This window comes from Gadus macrocephalus, chromosome 18 (assembly GCF_031168955.1).
Source record: "Gadus macrocephalus chromosome 18, ASM3116895v1".
Taxonomy (NCBI): Eukaryota; Metazoa; Chordata; class Actinopteri; order Gadiformes; family Gadidae; genus Gadus; species Gadus macrocephalus.
In genome coordinates this window covers 3750086-3770742 of record NC_082399.1, presented here as the reverse complement: position 1 = coordinate 3770742, position 20657 = coordinate 3750086, and the positions used below count along the sequence as shown (strand labels likewise).

At 51.4% G+C, this 20657-nt stretch overlaps 1 protein-coding gene and 1 long non-coding RNA gene across 7 annotated transcripts; one reads left to right on the top strand and one right to left on the bottom strand.

Annotated features, from left to right (window-relative positions):
• Window positions 1–519: 519 nt before the first annotated feature.
• On the bottom strand, window positions 520–15595 carry LOC132446041 (myocardin-related transcription factor A-like). Of its 6 annotated transcripts, none has more exons than XM_060036103.1 (17): window positions 15079–15595; window positions 14796–14871; window positions 13541–13693; window positions 11666–11826; window positions 11390–11527; window positions 11027–11089; window positions 10400–10584; window positions 9192–9363; window positions 7833–8201; window positions 6680–7375; window positions 6149–6643; window positions 5255–5467; window positions 4403–4519; window positions 4150–4290; window positions 3717–3809; window positions 2320–2380; window positions 520–2140 (listed from the first exon to the last, which is right to left on the bottom strand). In XM_060036103.1, the coding sequence occupies exons 2-17, from the start codon at window positions 14809–14811 to the stop codon at window positions 1593–1595; spliced, it is 3621 nt and encodes a 1206-aa protein (XP_059892086.1). In that variant the 5' UTR covers window positions 14812–14871; window positions 15079–15595; the 3' UTR covers window positions 520–1592. The 6 variants fall into 6 exon arrangements, with proteins under 6 accessions (XP_059892086.1, XP_059892088.1, XP_059892087.1 ...); XM_060036105.1 differs by having other exon boundaries at window positions 6149–6616; XM_060036104.1 differs by having other exon boundaries at window positions 6149–6658; window positions 6719–7375.
• On the top strand, window positions 9376–10547 carry LOC132446043 (uncharacterized). Its single transcript, XR_009522766.1, has 3 exons — window positions 9376–9477; window positions 9986–10164; window positions 10270–10547. It is a non-coding gene; the product is annotated as an uncharacterized LOC132446043 (long non-coding RNA).
• Window positions 15596–20657: the final 5062 nt, after the last annotated feature.

Genomic DNA, 20657 nt, shown 5'->3' with positions numbered 1-20657 from the left:
TGTAAGCACCTTGCTGTTACCTCCTGTCCTACTTGCCGAGATGGGCTCCGTGTCACCTGACCTCAAAATCAATAGGCTACTGTCTTGTCCTCGTTTATGAGTCAATTTTTCTTTAATTTGCTAATGCAGGCAAGGCGAGGTAGAAGAACATATTCACGATCAGCATACATACAGAGACATGCAACGAGTGACCTATCGTATTTCAAAAGGAACAAGATTCAAAGGTTTCTCGGGGAGTTACGCAAGTATTTTTTCGTGTTAGCTGTTGCTTTTATACCTAAATAAGTTCTGCATTAAAGCAACTGTTGAGGTGGCGCCCTCTAGCGGCAGCCGCTGAACATCACAGATTTAAATCAGATTATATAGATTCGTTTACTATATATTATATACATAAACGTATTAGTTAAAAAATATATTTATAATAAATTGAATACATTATGCACCATAGTGTGTGCAATGTGAGCCATGTAATGTTTGTAATTTTTGCAAATAGAAAGAATTGTACAAAACACACCAATCTAAGTTTACATTGCATATTTATTTTCTTGAACACTTTTAAAAAATAACAAAAGTTGAGTCCAAGCTGTTTTGAAACCTGGCCTTGCCCAGCTAGCTCCACTCAAAGCAACCAAGAAAGAAAAGAAAAATATTCATTTATGGACATTAGATAATATACACCCCATATACAGCAATGCATAGTGGTCTGCCAAGAAGACTCCTCCCAGGTAATACTATACACACACCTCAAGGCCTTCGACCAATGGCTGTCGCCGATGACTTTCATCAGCAACTGTTTTTTTTTTAAAACTCATGACACTGTGTTTAGCGCTTGATCTACTGTGTGTGTGTGTATGTGTGTGTGTGTGTGCGTGTGTGGTCGCACTGTTGTAAACAGCTACAGGGGTACAGCGGATTGGATACATCACAAGGATGGGGAGGGGCTTACGAACTAAGTCACCTATCCTCATTGGGCTGTAGAGTTTAGCTGCCTCCCTTAATCTTTTTTTACCAATCAAATTCAGCGTAAGTGCAAAGTTAGTGGGGCACAGACAAACACACACACACACAGTTTGCTGCCTGCGTTTCATTCTTTTGCTTTTTCTACCTTCTCAGGTGAGGTGGGGAATAACCACAGACTCTCGTCTCTCTCACAGTGAAACTGAAACCACTGTGGCGTTTAACGAGGCGTCTTATTGATCAGCAGGTTTTGGGAGACAACAGCTGGCTCCAAAATGGCCGACAGAGGATCAACCTGTTGGATCTCCTCACATCCAAGATGGCCGACTCCCTTTTAGTGTCCCTCAGTTCAGCAGGAATGACCGGGAAAATATTACATTCCTAACCTCCTGCATGTGACCCAAAGGGAGTGTGTGTGTGTGTGTGTGTGTGTGTGTGTGTCAGTGGTAGAGACAGTATAGAGGGAGTGGTTCTGCACGCGTGTTGGGAGACGGCACTTAGACACTAAAGTGTGACCGCAAAGCAGGACAAGAACTCACGCGTGTGTGTGTGTGTGCGTGTCTGTCTGCGTTTGCGTGTGTCTCGTGTGTATGTGTGGGGGGGGGGGGGGGGGGGGGGGTTAGGGTCACTGTGCGCTACAAGCACGACTCCCAGTGGAGCTGCAGGTCTGCGCTGTCCAGGAAGTCCGCAGAGAACACGCTGGGAGGAGTGGGCGGAGCCAAGGGCCCGAGCCCCGTCCCCCGGCTCCCGGCCACGCCCCCGTCGTCCCCGCCCACCACCGGCCCCCCCGCCATGGAGATGTCCAGCCAGTCCATGCTGTCCAGGGTGGGGTCTTCGAAGCCCAGGCTGGGCGAGGGGTGGTGGGCGGAGTAGCCCAGGTCCGAGGTGTCCATGGGCGAGTGGGAGTGGGCGTGCTCCAGCAGGCCGGCCGAGCCCAGCATCTGGCTGTGGAGCTCGTCCATCAGCGTCAGAGGCCCCGCCCCCAGCAGCGAGGGGCCGTCCAGGAAGTCCTCGAGGCGGCCGCCCGTCGCCGCGGGAACCCGGCCGGGCGGGGTCCCCGGGGGCGGGGGGGACGGGGGGGAGAGGTGCAGGGGGGAGAGCGGCGGGGGGGAGGCCGGGGAGTGGGGGCCGGAGTGGAGGTGGGCGAGGGAGGGGTCCGGGTTGGCCTTGAAGCCAGAGATCTCTGCAGGGGGGGGGGGGGGGGAAGAGAGAGAGAGAGAGAGACAGAGACAGAGACAGAGACAGAGAGACAGAGACAGAGACAGAGACAGAGAGAGAGAGAGAGAGAGAGAGAGAGATTAGTGTCAGGCTGGAAGCAGGCCTTTTGTCCGTCTCTTTACTGGATGAAGCGAGGTCTCTTACCTCCGCTCTTCAGCAGGATGTCGAACAGGTCGTCCATCTGCTGGCTGTTCAGGCCGTTCTCCTGCAGAACCACACATCATTAGAACTCACTCTGAGACACGCCCCCGTCTCCTCCAATCAAACCACGCCTCAATGCAAACCAAGCAACCACTAAAGTGATTTGAAGTTATTTTGCTTCCAGGCCCACAGCCATGCAGTTATACACGCATAAGATAAACAAAACATCAAACACAACGAAAAACATTCTGACTAATTCAGCCCAATAATTCAGTAAATCAGTCGTGCAGCAAACAAACACTGAGCAGAACACACACGCTGGTGCAGGAGTGACTGAGGACAGGTTAGTGAAGGGGAGGAGGAGGAGAACAGGTTAGTGAAGGGGAGGAGGAGGAGGAGGAGGACAGGTTAGTGAAGGGGAGGAGGAGGAGGAGGAGAACAGGTTAGTGAAGGGGAGGAGGAGGAGGAGGAGGAGAACAGGTTAGTGAAGGGGAGGAGGAGGAGGAGGAGGAGGAGGAGGAGGAGGACAGGTTAGTGAAGGGGAGGAGGAGGAGGAGGAGGAGGAGGAGGAGGAGGAGGAGGAGAACAGGTTAGTGAAGGGGAGGAGGAGGAGGAGGAGGACAGGTTAGTGAAGGGGAGGAGGAGGAGGAGGAGGACAGGTTAGTGAAGGGGAGGAGGAGGAGGAGGAGGAGGACAGGTTAGTGAAGAGGAGGAGGAGGAGGAGGAGAACAGGTTAGTGAAGGGGAGGAGGAGGAGGAGGAGAACAGGTTAGTGAAGGGGAGGAGGAGGAGGAGGAGGACAGGTTAGTGACGGGGAGGAGGAGGAGGAGGAGGAGGACAGGTTAGTGAAGGGGAGGAGGAGGAGGAGGACAGGTTAGTGACGGGGAGGAGGAGGAGGAGGACAGGTTAGTGAAGGGGAGGGGGAGGAGGACAGGTTAGTGACGGGGAGGAGGAGGAGGAGGAGGAGAACAGGTTAGTGAAGGGGAGGAGGAGGAGGAGGAGGAGGAGGAGGAGGAGGAGGAGGAGGAGGAGGAGGACAGGTTAGTGAAGGGGAGGAGGAGGAGGACAGGTTAGTGACGGGGAGGAGGAGGAGGAGGAGGAGGAGGAGGAGAACAGGTTAGTGAAGGGGAGGAGGAGGAGGAGGACAGGTTAGTGAAGGGGAGGAGGAGGAGGAGGAGGACAGGTTAGTGACGGGGAGGAGGAGGAGGAGGACAGGTTAGTGACGGGGAGGAGGAGGAGGACAGGTTAGTGAAGGGGAGGAGGAGGAGGAGGAGGACAGGTTAGTGAAGGGGAGGAGGAGGAGGAGGACAGGTTAGTGAAGGGGAGGGGGAGGAGGACAGGTTAGTGACGGGGTGGAGCGACGCTGTGATGGGAAGGGGAGGAAGGAGGAGGAGGACATACTTTTGGGCGCTGGGTGGAAAAGGGAGATTTGGGTTTGGGGGAGGGAGGGGTGAAGAGGGCGTGGCGGTCGTAGGTTGGACACGCCTCCTCGCTCTGCCAGGATGGAGCGATGAGGTAGAGAGACAGAGAAAGAGTGAGAGAGAGACAGAGAGAGAGAGAGAGAGAAAAAAAGGAGAAGAGCGAGAAAGAGAGAGAGGTCAATGAGTTTGAAAGGCATGGTGGAAACAACAAGAGATGAAGAGCTGCGGAATAATGAGGAAGAGGATGAAGAGTTACACCAGATGAAGAGGGGGTAGGAAGAGGATGATGAAGACGAGGGTGAATAGGAGGAAGGGGATGACCCTAGAGGTCATCAAATGACGACGGAGGAGGAAGAGAGGACAGGAAGGGGAGGAGCATGAGGAGGAAGAGGAGGACTGGGGGCTGACGCTACCTTGAAGGATGAGATGAGGGTGCTTTGGCACTCGCTGTCGGCCATGTCTTCGAAGAAGGGCTGCAGGCTGGGGGGGGCGGAGACCGACTGGCTGGGTTCTGGCGCGCCATTGGTCTCCAGGTGAAGTCCCGCCTTCAGCACCTGAGTGACGGGCGAGATAGATCATGTCAAAGTGAATCCACACACACACGCACGCACACACTTCGTCTGAGTCGGCGGACCAAAGCCGGTCTGGACAGGTTCTGGAGCGTACCTTTTTGACGGACGGGTCCACCGGCGCCGGCTGCACGGGGGGCTCGCTGGACTTGGGGTCCGCAGGGGGGGGGTTGATGGCTTGGCTGGGGAGTTTGTTTGGAGTGGACTGTAGTCTCTGCAAAGAACAGGAAAGAGTGAGGAGTTTAGTCCGATGATATCAGTCCTAGCAGCTCTGAGTTTAAATCAATATGTTTAATGGAAATAATGAGTTGGAGATTTAACTGGATAAATAACGCCTGTCCGGCGACAGATGGGGGCTTTTTACAAAGGCGATTTCATTGGACAGTGTCCTTGCGTATATTTGCATAACGCAGTCTGATTGGCCGACGGATCAGTGGCTGCCCGAGAAGTTGAACATTTCTAAACTTTTTGACTCAGGCCACGGAGCCGACAGAACGGACCGACCCGCAATGCATTTCGCTCCCATAGCGCCCCGTGCAAAGTCAATGAGGCCTGTCGACGGACGGAGGCAGTGTGAACGAGGTGTAACTGCCCTTGAACTAAAAAACAGAACTCGAAATGAACAATAACATTAACAATTCATCCGACTCAATTTAACTATGACTGAACTGAAATAGAACTGGAGAAGAACTAGAATCAAACTGGAAAAGAACCAAAATCCAACTGGAAATGAACTAGAATCAAACTGGAAATGAACTAGAATCAAACTGGAAATGAACCAAAATCCAACTGGAAATGAGTACAACTGGGATGTAACGTAACGTGTAACGTAGTGTAGTGTAGTAGTATAGTAGTGTAGTAGTGTAACGTAGTGTCGTAGTATAGTAGTGTAACGTTGTGTAGTGCAGTATTTTAGTAGTGTAACGTTGTGTCACGTATCGTAACGTACCTGCAGCATGATGCGCCCGTTGCTTTTCCCCGGGGACACTTTGCTCTGAGTGTCCGTGGTGTTACTGGTGCTACTGGTCAGTGCCACCAGGTAGTGGTTTCCGTTGCCGTCGGTGACCAGCGTGGGCGTGCCGTTGGCCTTGAGCAGGTCCAGGGAGATGGTCTGGGTGGGCATCTGGGAGCTGTTCAGCTGGTTGATGAAGACCGGGCCCACCTGGAGAGACCGACAGGGTGAGCTCCGTCCTCCCCCACGCTGAAGACCTCCCTCTACCCAACACGTTCCCTCCCAGCCATCCATCCATCCAGCCATCCATCCATCCATCCATGGATGGATGGATGGATGGATGGATGGAGTCCACATCTATCCATTTACATTTAGGGCATTCAGCAGACGCTTTAATCCAAGCGTCACACAACCATTAATACACAAACTCAGACATGGAAACTCAGACGGCGGAGTCAACCACGCAGGGCGACAGCCGGCTCGTCGGGAGCAGTCAGGGTGAGGCGCCGGGGATCGATCTAGCAACCTCCCGGTTGCCAGCCAACCCGCTCTACCTCCAGAGCCCCTAGCTCCCCCTATACAGCGGTCCTGTCGAGGTGAGGCGGCAGGATGGACCGAGAGATGCTCAGTTGGCCGTACGAGGTGTTTCGAGGGACCTGACCTCAGTTTTTGTAATTCCACACACATTACTTTAAGGATTACTAGAGGTAGGCTGCAGTTCCCTCGCGCAGGGCGTTCATAAACAGGACCTTCATGAGACCTTCAGACGTTTGCTCTTTCATGTGACGACGCACAATCGTCTACATCTGCACCCCAGGCCCCCCCCGGTGGGGACCCACTGATGAGGGCCCCCCGCTGTGTTAAGAGGCCGTCAGGCTGAACCCCACGTACCTGTCGAGCCGGGGGGGCCGTGGACGGCTGCGGGGCCCGCGGCGGTCTCTTCAGCTGCACCAGAGCCCCGGGGGGCTTCTGCACCTGCACCTCCACCTGCCGGAGCTGCAGCGGGGTCTTCTGCGGCCCGGCCTGGGCCTGGACCTGGACCCGGGCCTGGGCCGGGGCCTGGGCCGGGGCCTGGGCTGGGGCCTGGGCCGGGGCCTGGGCCGGGGCCTTGGTGGGGCTGTGGTGCGCCGGCTTGCTCTGCTTGGCCTGAGCGCTGAGCTTCTGCTGGGCGAGTAGCCTCTGCTGCGCCTGCAGGTGCTTCTGCTGCGTCTGCTGGATGATGAGCTGCTGGATCTGCTGCTGCTGCAGCAGGAGCTGCTGGCCGCCCGCCGTCTTCTGGCCCGCGGGCCGGGGGGCTGGCGGCTGCTTGGCCTCGGCAGCCTTCTGCTGGACCGCCTGCTGCTGCTGCTGCTGGACCGCCTGCTGCTGCTGCTGCTTTACCGCCTGCTGCTGCTGAACCACCTGCTGCTGCTGCTGCTGGACCGCCTGCTGCTGCTTTACCGCCTGCTGCTGCTGAACCACCTGCTGCTGCTGCTTTACTGCCTGCTGCTGCTGCTGCTTGAGGAGCTGCTGCTTGAGCAGCTGCTGCTGCTCCGCCTGCTGCACCTGAATCCTGCGGATCTGCTGCAGCTTCAGGAGCGTCTCCTGAGAGCACTGGGTGGGCTGACCCCCCCGCCGGGCCTGGGCCTCCTCCGTCACCCCCTCCATGGCCTCCTCGTCCTCGTCCTCCTGGCGGTGCTGATGGTGGTGGTGCTCCGCCTCCTTGACCTCCTTCTTGATCCGGACCAGCATGCCGTTGGGCAGCGTGGGCGGCTGCAGCACCGAGGCCTTGAACAGCGTCTGGGGCTTGGCCTCGGCCGCGGCGGCGGCGGCGGGCGCCGGGGCCTTGTGCTCCAGCTGCGAGCGCAGCGTCTCCACCAGCCGCTGCTTCTGCTTCAGCATGCGGGTGAGCTCCTCGATCTGCTTGTCCTTCTCCTGCAGCATCTGGTCCTTGTCCCGGGAGCCGGCGGCGTCCTGGGGCTCCGGCGTCGGGGCGGGGGGGGCGGCGCCGCGGCCGGGCGAGGGCCGGGACAGGCTGCAGGGGCTGTGGTGCTCCTCCTTCACCTGGGAGAGGGGGGAGGCGCCCGAGGGGTTCTGGGGGGAGTGCTGCAGGGTGAGCTGGGTGAGGGGGGAGCTGACCTGTGAGGGGGCACAGTAGGGGGGGGGGGGGGGACGACACAGAGGGGGGAGGGGGGTACTTTAACAACCATTGGCTGAGACATGACAGAGCGTTACATGGTTAACTTTAGTCATAAGGTTGGATTGTATCTATAAATAAATCTTAATAAATAATATCTAAATCTTAGTAAGCTTAAAGCAAACTTGCTGATATATCTGCTTAAGGAGCAGGTAGGGGGTTTAAACTAGGAGGTAGAGCAGGGGACACTGGGGGGGATCTGAACCCAGAAGCATTTTTCTGCGAGTCACAACAACCCAACCTGCCCTCCTTCCAGGTAATCGTGGTTTTAACGACGGTGGTCCGCTCCCTTAACCACCTCCAGCACCTCCACCACTACACCACCTCCAGTACCTCCATCACCACCACTCCCCCCCCCCCCCCCCCCCCCCATCACTCCATGACCCCGGCTGCCCTCACCATCTCCCCGAAGGCGTCGCCGCTGCAGCTGGTCTCGTCGGGGCTCATCCCGGCCAGCGAGCGCTCCGACGGCGTGGGCGACACGGGGGGGCTGGAGCTGGTGCTGCCGAAGCGCATGACCCGCCCCGGCACGGGCCCCTGGGCCAATGAGAACGACGGCACCCTGGTCAGGCCCTCTCCTGATTGGTGGAGTGCGTTGGGAGCGGGCGTGGCGTTGTGGCCGAGTGGTTGCGCGGGCTGCGATTGGCCGTTCTTCAGGGCTCCGCCCCCGTTCTGCTCCTGGTAGTTTCGGAGGCGTTCGATGAGGTCGATCTTCGTGCCGGACACGGTCAGACCCCGGAGCTTCAGCTCCTGTTTCAACTCGGCGACCTGCGGTGACAAACTCAGTGTTAATGGTGTGTTCCAGATACATCGCACACCATCCACACGAGTGGTAATCTCCCAGCTTTCCTGCGGCATTTCACGGAGGCACGCCCCCTTTTGGTCTGTCCCACTCGGGATTCTTTGAGTACAGAGTTCAGCGAGGTTGACGTACGACTCGAACAACAAAAATGGCTATGACCGGAGTGAGATGTATTGTCTTTGTATTTGTGCAACGTTGGTCGTTTAATGTCGAGCATTTTAAATACCCCTAAACACTTGATTACATTGCTGCTTTAATTCGGTCACCAATTTATGCATTGCACCGTCTTGCTGTGCGTGCAATACAATGTAAAGTTGTTTGTTTTCGAGCTGGTTTAAGTGCTATAAGTGCTACAAGCCAGGAAATTACGTCACAAGAGCCACTTCTGTGAGTGGTGCACGATGCATCTCGAACACACCTTTAGAGCTGGTTTTCTATCTGTAATGGGGGGAGCAGGGAAATGTAGTTCTGTGTGGGAGCAGGGAAATGTAGTTCTGTGTGGGAGCAGGGAAATGTAGTTCTGTGTGGGAGCAGGGAAATGTAGTTCTGTCTTGGAGCAGGGAAATGTAGTTCTGTGTGGGAGCAGGGAAATGTAGTTCTGTGTGGGAGCAGGGAAATGTAGTTCTGTGTGGGAGCATGGGGAATGTAGTTCTGTGTGGGAGCAGGGAAATGTAGTTCTGTGTGGGAGCATGGGGAATGTAGTTCTGTGTGGGAGCAGGGAAATGTAGTTCTGTGTGGGAGCAGGGAGATGTAGTTTTGTCTGGGAGCAGGGAAATGTAGTTTTGTCTGGGAGCAGGGAAATGTAGTTCTGTTTGGGAGTACGAGGAATGTAGTTCTGTCTGGGAGCATGGGGAATGTAGTTCTGTGTGGGAGCATGGGGAATGTAGTTCTGCCTGGGAGCATGGGTAATGTAGTTCTGTGTGGGAGCATGGAGCTGTCGTTTTGTCTGAGCTTGCCTTGAACTCGTCGAGGTTGGCCGGTAAAGTGCTTGGTTTGGCTCCACCTGGTGCTGTTTGGCTCTGACGGTGGGGCCCGCTCTGATTGGAGGGGGTCCCCGTCGTCGTCGTGGATACACTCCGGGAAGGGGAGGGGCCTGATTTTGTTGACGGGGTCGTCTCCGTTGGTGGTCTGAGGAGAGATGGAACATTTATTAAATACAAAGGGAAAATATTTGTTCCAACTTGGGTGGATCGGGTAGTACAGCAGTGGTCGTTTTTAGACCTGGGCAGGGAAGATGGTGTGGTAGTTTGTTAGACGGTAGTTGTAGTTTGTTAGATAGTAGTTGCGGTTTGTTAGTTGGTAGTTGCGGTTTGTTAGTTGGTAGTTGCGGTTTGTTAGTTGGTAGTTGTAGTTTGTTAGATGGTAGTTGTAGTTTGTTAGATGAAAGTTGTAGTTTGTTAGACTCACTTGGGCGGGGCAGGCAGGATGGTGTGGTAGTTGTAGTTTGTTAGATGGCAGATGTAGTTTGTTAGTTGGAAGTTGTAGTTTGTTAGATGCTAGTTGTAGTTTGTTAGTTGGTAGTTGTAGTTTGTAAGATGGTGGTTGTAGTTTTAGACTCACTTGGGCGGGGCAGGCAGGATGGTGTGTAGTTGTAGTTTGTTAGTTGGTAGTTGTAGTTTGTTAGATGGAAGTTGTAGTTTGTTAGATGCTAGTTGTAGTTTGTTAGTTGGTAGTTGTAGTTTGTAAGATGGTGGTTGTAGTTTGTTAGATGGTAGTTGTAGTTTTAGACTCACTTGGGCGGGGCAGGCAGGATGGTGTGTAGTTGTAGTTTGTTAGTTGGTAGTTGTAGTTTGTTAGATGGTAGTTGTAGTTTGTTAGATGCTTGTTGTAGTTTGTTAGTTGGTAGTTGTAGTTTGTAAGATGGTGGTTGTAGTTTGTTAGATGGTAGTTGTAGTTTTAGACTCACTTGGGCGGGGCAGGCAGGATGGTGTGTAGTTGTAGTTTGTTAGTTGGTAGTTGTAGTTTGTTAGATGGAAGTTGTAGTTTGTTAGATGCTAGTTGTAGTTTGTTAGTTGGTAGTTGTAAGTTTGTTAGTTGGTAGTTGTAGTTTGTTAGATGGAAGTTGTAGTTTGTTAGATGCTTGTTGTAGTTTGTTAGTTGGTAGTTGTAGTTTGTAAGATGGTGGTTGTAGTTTGTTAGATGGTAGTTGTAGTTTTAGACTCACTTGGGCGGGGCAGGCAGGATGGTGTGGTAGTTGTAGTGCTGCTGCTGCTGGTTGAGGATCTGTAGCTGGAGGAAGAGCTGCTGCTGCTGGAGGATCTTGGCGTAGGAGGAGTCCAGCTGGGGCGGCGGCTCCTTGTCCGCCTTCTGGTCGGGGGGGATGTACTGGTGGTACTTGAGCTTCTTCACCTGACGGAACAGACCCGGTTAGAGGGGAGAACGGGAACAAGTTTAAATTGGGTGAACCAATGACAGACAACACTAGCTAGATGGGTCTACTTTACAACACGTTTTATATAATCATCGTTACCTTCACAAATTTTGATGTTTGGTCCCTTTTAGTTTATTTTACAATTTGTGAATGTGCTAATAATAACTAAATTATGTAAATATGAATACTGCATGTGTGCTTGAGCAGACATGCAGAACAATTTAGGGTTGAGGTTTCTAGAAATAGGAAGAAGAAGTTAGTTTGTGTTCGTGGGGAGAAGTTAGTTTGTGGTTGTGCGGAGAAGTTAATTCATTCTCTTCCAGAGAAGTTAGTTCATGCTCTTGGGGAGAATTTAGTTTATTCACTTGGGGAGAAGTTAGTTTATGCTCTTGGGGAGAGGTTAGTTGACGTTCCACAAACCTTGGGTTTGTTGTCTTTGGCTTTCTTGGATCTCTGTGGAGGTCGGTCTGAGCTGCTCTTGGACTGAGAATGGAGGAAAACACAAAAGGAAGAGGATGTGAAAGTCAGGAAATTTAACAAGGTTAACATGACTAAACATAGCGATGGAAAGGTCAGATTTATTCAGCTCAGATTCCGGTACCCAAAATGTTTTAAATACTGAGAATTTGCACATTCTTAGCATGGCCCCAGTGGGAATCAATGTCCTGCTCTACCAGTTGCCTAGATTTATTATAGGGTGCTTGTGTGGTGCCTGCGTGAGTGAGTGCGTGTGTGGAGCTGGTTCTGAGTAACCGATTGATGGATCTCCTCAACAAGACTCACCTTGGCCTGGCTGGTCAGTGGGCGGGAGTTAGCCGGCGCCGCCGTCCCATTGGTCAGCCTCTGAGACAAGGAGGAGTCAATGCCGTTGGTCAGCAGGGGGGGAGGGGGCGGAGGAGGTGGGGGAGGCTGTGAGAGGAACTGAAAAACAACACCATGCTAATTAGTAAAAAACCCTTTCACATCCTATTTTCATTCTGATCCGACGAGCATTGAGGTCGTCTCTCAACATGGACACAGACTGGTCCAGCCGGTCTGGACTGGTCCAGTGAGGGTTACCTGGGAGGGGGACATGTCTCCGTTCTGGGTCAGCATGTCAGAGGGGGACAGCTGGGGAATGGAGCCCAAAGGAGAGTCGTGATTGGTCAGCTGATCAGGGGACAAGGCATCGCTGCTGTCCTCGTCCAATGAGCTCTCCCCTCCGGCACCCTTCGGAGAATCTGTTAAATGGGGACAGAGATAAAAGATTTAGTTTAAGTTCTTCAAGTACAGTATAATACAATACACCCATGCGGCGTGATTGTCTGCGTCTGTTCTCGCTCCCGAGCCGATTCAATCATGCAGAAACCTGCAGATAGCGTGAGTGTTCACAGAGCAGTGTCTCAACAGAACCGTGTGTGTGTGTTAGTGCTGGGGGCCGGATGTTGGGCAAGCTCAGGAACACGCAGTTAATACAACGCGTTTCCTAATACTCTGGGACCAATAATGAAGAAGATTTCACATCCTTCTGTTGGTAGGTTTTGTGGTGTGCAACGTGGGCAGGTTGACATTCTCAGATGTACACACCAAGTTTTGAAATCATACATCGTCTGAGTCATTCTGATTACGAATAACTAGAAAATTGTTTTAGCCTTTGGTCTCTTGTTCCGATATAGAAGATAGAAGGCAGAAGTTAGACAAAGTATGGCTGAAACTAGAGTGACCAGGACATGTTTATGATAATGGGGACCACTGTAAGAAAGAGAAACGGTTGTCAAGAAAAGGAACTGTGCCTTTATGCATGTGTGGGTGCGCATGCATGGATGTGTGTTGATTTGTGCATGTATGTCTATTAACCTTGTCTTTCTGATACACAGAGCTACTCTACACTCTGTCAAGTTACTATTTAACTTGGGCCAGCCGTTCCAACTAAGTGTACAACAATTTTACAACTTTACAACTATGTGTACAACAACTTTACAACTATGTGTACAACAACCTTACCACTATGTGTACAACAACTTTACAACTATGTGTCGAGTCTCCAAAGTGTATCGGACACTTTGATTACGCTCTTAGCCTCACTGCAACTAATCCATTTATTATCCAAGCATAATCCTGTAATGAATCGATCGCCCATCACAAGATACCAGAGTCCAAAGTCAGCTCTTAAGTGTGTTGCTTTGTCAGACAAGCGGCCGAGAAAACCTAAAGTACTCACTTTATAACGGTCGACGAACCACGTATTTTAACTTGTCAGCATTAGGAGCAATCGTCTGCTATTTTACTTGACAAACAACTTTGACAACGACTGGGTTTGATCCATCTATGGTCGGTCGACTGATGGATGAGAAGACTATAAGGTGCAGCCCTGCTCCAGAGAAGGTGAGGCCGTCCTCTAGAGCAGTCTTTCCCAAAGACTGGTTCCCAAAAGATGGCCCAAAGATTTGGCGACCCAATTGAAATCTCACATGTGGGTCGCGGGAGATTTCAATTGGGTCGCCAAATCAATGTTTTTTTACACTTTTTTTTTTAACAAATTCAACAAGAAGCATGTTTTTGATAGTACTGAATGTTTGTATTGTTCTGATAATTTGACTTATAACATTGAGTCTAGTTGAGAGGCTGATGTACATTGTGTTTGTTTTACTGATGAGAGGAATTAAAATAACGAGATAGCCAAAACAAGGTGACATTAACTCGCATTTATTTGGTCTAATTTATAAAGTATTTAATACGTGTATTATGTTTTCAATAATTGGAATTGTGGAATTGGCAGTAAAACGTTCAGGGATGTTCATTTATGCACAAAAAGGCCTACTGTGAATCGGGTCGCGATGGTTTGTAATTCAAAAAAAATAATCGGTCCCCAGAACAAAAGTTTGGGAAACACTGCTCTAGAGAGGCACAGCCCTCCTCCAGGTGTGTGTGTGTGTGTGTGTGTGTGTGTCGTACCGGGCAGGGCGTCCAACACCACGGGCAGGATGTTCTTGTGGACCAGCTCTATGGGGCCGGGCCGGTGGGAGATCTTGTCGTTGAGGTCGTCGGCCAGCCTGGCCCTCTTGAGCTGCAGCTGCTTGGCCTGCAGGGACGGCTCCGCTGACGTCTCTGCAGGGGGGGGGGGCGGGGGGGGGGGGAGGTCAGATCTTATTAGGGTTAAAGGCTGAGGGAACCCGTTCGGCAGGGGCGGACCTCCAACCAGGAGCAGCAGAGAACAGGATCCGCAAGGGTGCGTTCCAAATGCAAAACTACCACCCGGGACAGTGTTTACAGCCAAAAGATTACTCGTAAGTTAGTCTAAATTTAGACAGACACGTTCACCAACACTTACTTACTAATCACGGTTTAGTAATTTAGCAGACACTCCATTGAACCAAGGTTGCTATAGGACAATGGGGTTTCGAACCGGGAACGTTTTGGCTGGGAGTCTAACAACACCCACGAGACCATCCTGCCTCACGTAAAGTAATGAGTTAAAGATATCATCTGCATAATAGGATTTTGATCTTGAGGCCGAATTAATTATGATTCACGGAGAGTTTTGATCCGGTAATCCTTTTAATGATCTAGCGTCGGGACTGGAATATTTTCACAGAATCCCCGCCCATTGCTATGGCTTGTTTATTACAGCAGAGTAAAGGGAGAGTTAGGATCCCATGATCTGTCAGCATCCCCTCCCCTGGTAAACCTGTGACTGAGTTCCCCTCTGACAGACAATCTCTTCCTCTGGAATTTTCTGAGGGCTGTAGTCCTGCTCAACATGGTGGCTTTCTAAAAGCCCCTGTGAATCCTTATGCATTCTTGGGTGTCAGTAAGACACAAAGGCAGATGTTGGATAATGCAGCTCCCATTATGACTTGGGGTTTTGTGCACTAATGCTACTTCAGTCCTTCCATTAGCTTTAGTGCCTGGGAGTGGTGTGTAGAGCGGAGTCACGCTGTCGACTGGAAACCCGGAGGCTACACATCTCTTCTCAGATCTATCCCTCTCATCTCTCTGTAAAGGAGGTGATGCCGGACAAAGTCCCCTTCCTAAGCGCACTAATTAAAATCTAAAGGGTTTTGGTCTTGCCTCTGGGCATGTGTTGTGTTTAAGTTGGGGACGTCCTGATGTGTTGACACAATGAACCACGGTGTTTTGTTTTATTTAGGGACAAAACTACAAAGGTGCAGTTCCTCGTCCCGCCATGGGGGGGCAGAGTGGCGCTCACCCTCCAGGATGTGCATCCTGACCAACTCGGATCGCTCGGGGCGGCTGCGGATCTTCCTCTTCAGGTAGTCCTCCGTCTGGGGAGGGGAGAGATCGATTGATCGATTAACGAAGAGGCAGGGATGGAGCGATAAGAGGAGGAATAGAAGAAGTGGGTGGGTGAGGGTTACATGTTCAGAAAAGGAGGTCTCTGGCGTCTCTGTCGTCCTTTGAAAAGGACACCAGAGACACTGTTTGGCTTTGGGAAACGGCTGCGCTTTTACTTTGAAACACATGAGACTCACCCTGGCTCTCTCCAGACTCCTCCTCTGTTCGTGGAAGGCTGCCGGGCTTTTCAGCGCTGGTGGGAGAGAGAGAGATAGAGAGAAGATAAGGAGACAGAGAGAGGTAGGAGGAAAGACAGAGCGATGGATAGATCGAAAGACAAAGAGAGGTGGAAAGAGAGATAGAAAGAGGGAGGAGAAGGAAAGAGGGAGGTAGAGTGAGATAGAGAAAGATGATTAGAAAGATGATTAAAGAGAGGCAGACATATAGAGAAAGAGAGGTTGAAAGATAAATAGAAAGAAAGAGAAAGATCGAGGAGGAGGAAAGAGGGAGGTAGAGTGAGATAGAGATAGATGAATAGAAAGAGAGAGGTAGACGTATAGAGATAGAATGAGAGAGAGATGGAGAGCAACAGAAGAGCGGTCAAGAGAGACGGAGGGAGGAGGAACTGAAAGGGCTATGGCCGAGGGCTGGGATGCGGTGATGCTGCACTCTGAACCATGATGAGAACCATCAGAGCAGAAGTCTCTGCACAGAGTGAAGGGGAGACACTCACACCGTGGCAGGCCTAGAGTCCAGTGTGTAAGCTATGGACGCATGTTCTGCAAAAGCGTGCGTGCGTGGTTCGATGACCGTTGGACGCATGGTTGACCGTATCAACATTAACCGATCAATCTTGTCGGTTAAAAACATAATTGGGGTCAGTGTGGACTGTGGAGTGTGTGTTGGTTTCACCTCACACAAAAAGGTGATCAGATGAGGTGACTTATTGGAGGTCGAACAGACAACGCGTCTCTAGTCCACTGTTTAATTTCTCCTCAAGTCTGAATTATTCCCGCATGCGAGCGGCGGAGAATATGATCTTTAAATTATTATGGATAGTAGACTAAACGCTATAAGACTACAGTTAGCCATCTCATTCCAAGATCTTTTTGTGTGAAGTGAAAAAGATTATCCCTCACTCTCAATTTTTCCGTCTCCTCCAAACTAAACAAGCAGAGTCTCTTCGGAGCCGTCACTTTCTTAAATGAGCCGCGGCAATGTTTCAAATGAGCTCCTGACGCTGCCCTCTTCCGATTGGCCCCTGGTGAATCCCGCGCAGGGTCTCAACGAGGAAAGCGCCATCTCAGACCATTGTGGGCGTTCGAGCCCGCGCTCTACACACGGTCAACTTGCAGTGAGCATGCCTCGTGTTTCAATTTAAACACATGTCGTGGCGCGGTTAGAGCCACTGCCTCTCACTCGGTGTGCGTGTGTGTGAGTCGGAGGCAGAACGGGTGAGAGATAAGCAGAGTTCCGAAATAGCAGGCGGCTAGCGCGGCTCGAAATGGCTGTTATTTCAAATCGCACATTTTAATCTGATCGGTTAACCGGTATCAACCGGTAAATGAGGCTCGGTGGTCGGTCAAGAATACTTTACATTTTCGCCATCCCTAGTCCAGACTTCCCCAATGTACCCGTCCCATGTTTCTAGAGCAGCCATTAAAACACATTAATCCCTACATTAATGTATATAGCATGTCTAATAATAATAATAATAATTGATTGAATTTGTATAGTTCTTTTCTGCACAGTCAGACGCTTTACAGTGAAGGCGGGATCTCACTAACCACAACCAATGTGTAGCACCCACTTGGGTGTTGCACGGCAGCCAATCGGCATCTGAACACTCTACACAGGTACTAAACAGACAGACAGACGGACCGCCACCCCACACCCATGTTATTGTCTGCAAGAGATGGGCGGTGCCGCGACCGTTACGATGATGTAACGCAGGGCTATTCTGATTGGGCAAGAGTGGACCAAATCCCGGCAGAGCTGTTATCCACATAACAGCGCAAGGTGTGTGTGCGCGTGTGTGTTTCTGTGTCAAAGTACCAGGTGAGGTACGCTCCCATGACATCACAACGGCGAAATACAAATACGAGTATTGCCATCAATAAAACACAATGGGCTCCATTCATGGCGGGCGGTATTCAACCCAGCAACCCTTATCTTTACGGCTTCAGTATAATACGCCTCTGTCATGGATAAGCGTATCAAGCAGATTACTTTAACTGGAAAAAAAAAACGAACTCTCTCCAAGCCTTCATGAATGAACCTGGAGCAGAGCGCTGTGTAAGCTGAACCTCATGGTTCCTCATGGCTCCTCATGACAGGCCGGGGGGGATGCAGGGCTCTAGGGGAGGGCTCTGGCAACGGTGAGTGTAGAATAAGGTACACGTCGTACGGATTTGGGGTCACAGGTTTTAACATCCAATCCGCGTGGCTTCGGTTACACGGGGTGAATCTATTCGACCGTCCCCATCACGACGAGCCCCCGCGGCTGAACCACGCCGTGATGTAACCTAACCCACATCCTCCGCGCTGCACTTAAGCCTCCAACATGCTAATCCTGTTCCACCTTCGTGTTCGGGCTAAACCCTGAACTCTTAGAGGCTAACGCTAGCCGCCGAGCTAAAGGTGAGCGTTAGCCGTTAGCCGCAGAGAGGATTGTCTGAGAAGGTTATCGGGCTTAAGGTCTACGACCGTCGCTGTGGGAACAGGGAGGGGCGGTGTGTGGCCGTGCGAGGCAGACAGAGGGGAGAGAGAGAGAGGCCGTGCGAGGTAGACACAGAGGGGAGAGAGAGAGGCCGTGCGAGGCAGACAGAGGGGAGAGAGAGAGAGGCCGTGCGAGGTAGACACAGAGGGGAGAGAGAGAGGCCGTGCGAGGTAGACACAGAGGGGAGAGAGAGAGGCCGTGCGAGGTAGACACAGAGGGGAGAGAGAGAGGCCGTGCGAGGTAGACACAGAGGGGAGAGAGAGAGGCCGTGCGAGGTAGACACAGAGGGGAGAGAGAGAGGCCGTGCGAGGTAGACACAGAGGGGAGAGAGAGAGAGGCCGTGCGAGGTAGACACAGAGAGAGGAGAGAGAGAGGCCGTGCGAGGTAGACACAGAGAGAGGAGAGAGAGAGGCCGTGCGAGGTAGACACAGAGAGAGGAGAGAGAGAGGCCGTGCGAGGTAGACACAGAGAGAGGAGAGAGAGAGGCCGTCCGAGGTCGACACAGAGAGAGGAGAGAGAGAGGCCGTGCGAGGTAGACACAGAGGGGAGAGAGAGAGGCCGTGCGAGGTAGACACAGAGGGGAGAGAGAGAGGCCGTGCGAGGTAGACACAGAGGGGAGAGAGAGAGGCCGTGCGAGGTAGACACAGAGGGGAGAGAGAGAGGCCGTGCGAGGTAGACACAGAGAGAGGAGAGAGAGAGGCCGTGCGAGGTAGACACAGAGGGGAGAGAGAGAGGCCGTGCGAGGTAGACACAGAGAGAGGAAAGAGAGAGGAGAGCAGACCGCCAGGCTTAAATTGCTCCGATCATTTTCTGCCTCCTCATCCTCTTCTCCCACGAGCCGCGGTGGAGTCACCGGGTTCGTCCCACCGCACAGCTCTCAGTCCTCCTCCGGGCTCCCCCTGGACGTCCACATAATCATCAGCCTCTCCTTCCTACAGTTCTTTTCTTATCCAGAGCGACCTCCATAGGAACCCGATGCATGCCCTTAAGGAGCAGGCAGCTGCAGGGGCACCTGGCCCCTGGATGCCTCGGGGCCAGGCAGCGGGGTGGAACCCGCAACCCGTCAGCGGGGTGGCCAAACCCTGGCCTCTACACTGGTCCTTCCTGCCCCATTGTTGTTGTTGTTGTTGTTATACGATCGTCCGTAGACCAGCTCCACTTCCTGGTCTGAACGCTGGCTGTCTCCTACACACACACACGTTACCTCTCTGAGTGCTTCTGAGAACCCTCACTGAGGCATCACACACGCCTGCTGTACTTTGAGCAACAAAGCCAAAGAGAGACGTGGCTGCACATTGTGGATCATCCTCCATTAGGGCGATAATGATATCCCATTATCTTACCAGCAAGACCTCTTCCCACTACATCCATTACTGGGAGTTCAAATCCATGAACTGCATAGAGTTCGGTCCCCCTGTGTTCCTGTGCGTTTCGCTTTCCCCGACACAAACACAACACAAGCTGGTCTCAGTTTGGGCTTCAGCATGGATTAGTTTAACAGCACATTCCATCACGGAAACAACAACCAGCACTACACCAGAGCCCGTCTGCTGGGACATCTGTACCCACAACTAGGGCTGGGCGATTAATCGAATTTTGATCGCGATTACGATTTTAGCGTCAAACGATCAGAAAATTAACATAATCGAGTTATCCGATTTTTTATTAATTATTATTTTTTATTTTTTTATTATTTTTTAATGATTTATAGAAAGGTCAGAACAGCTGGACACATATCTGTATATCATTTTAGATTGGAACATTTTCTTTTTGACCATTTTGTGTATTTATTTAAGGCGTAATTTCAAAGTTCTCAGTTACGTTTTTTTTGGGAGAGACATGGTGAATAAATACAACACGTTTTCAGACTCAAAGATAATCGTTTGAGTAATCGTGATTTCAATATTGACCAAAATAATCGTGATTATGATTTTTCCCATAATCGAGCAGCCCTACCCACAACAGCACATGAGCAGAAGTAAAGTGCAGGACTGAGATGCAGGACGATGGTGTTGAAGCGATCCCGATGGCAACACTACCTAGATGCACTGGCCAATCAGAAGCCAGGAAGCCTCTGTTGTTAGCGGGGTTGGTGCAATCAGTTATGTGTTTCCCTTTGTGTCTGACCCAGGACCATGTGGTCATGGGGATCAAGTTCATTTTAAATGGGTGGGACGCGATCAGGGCAGCCATTGGTTGATAACATTGGGCTGGTTGCTAGGTTGTTTGCTTTGGCCACCTGTCATAGAGGCAGACCGAAGGCCAAGAATATTTTCAACAAGTGCCGTAGGCAGGAATAGGGTCACACCGTGTGGGGATTGGATCAGGCAGGATTGTTATGCTCTTAATATTTTCCAACTCACTGAACTGATTCAGTTTGGTATTTCTTCCTTATTGAAAAAAGGACAAAAGGTGCTACTTCCTCGTTCTCCTCGGAGTTCAAACCAGACAAAGAACCAGAAGAAATATCCGAGGCGAGGAAGCATAAGAACCCAGACCCGTCTTCAAACTATAAATACAAGGAACACATCGAAGTCTTCTGTTTAAACAGAGCGGAACCGTGAAACAGGAAGTGCGGACAGAAGAAGAGGAAGCTGAATGGTGCGATGATAACACACAGTAAGGCAGCGTGCGGACACACCCACACAACATGACAGCGGTTCTGAGACCGGTCACACTATCTTCGAGTGCATGTGGGCTCCATGTAAAGGCCATGCTCGCCCAGCAGGCTGCACAGGGTTAAGTAAGACCTGTACATAGTTAATGTAAATACAGTCGGGACTGCAGCTCCACGAGCTGGGTGATACGCTGTATCAGGGGACTCCCACACAGGATGCTCCGACGCTAGGTCTGACGTCAACAATGAACAGAGCGGTACCAATGGATGGAGCTTTAAGAAAGGGCACGTTTAGTTCGTTCTCTGTACGTGTTAATGGATTTTTTAAAATAACATTTACATTCAGGGAATTTAGCAGACACTTTTATCCAAAGCGACTTACAATAAGTCGCTTTGGATAATAAATGTTTGTCAGAAGAACGAGAAAAGGCAATTTTTTC

Bases quoted from the DNA above. Each gene is read 5' to 3' on its own strand.
- LOC132446041 (XM_060036102.1), bottom strand. The intron at 11,827-13,540 runs GTACGACACACA...CCCATTTAACAG, and splicing joins GGTGTTGGACGCCCTGCCCG to ATTCTCCGAAGGGTGCCGGA. The intron at 5,468-6,148 runs GTACGTGGGGTT...CGGTCTCTCCAG, and splicing joins CGGCCCCCCCGGCTCGACAG to GTGGGCCCGGTCTTCATCAA.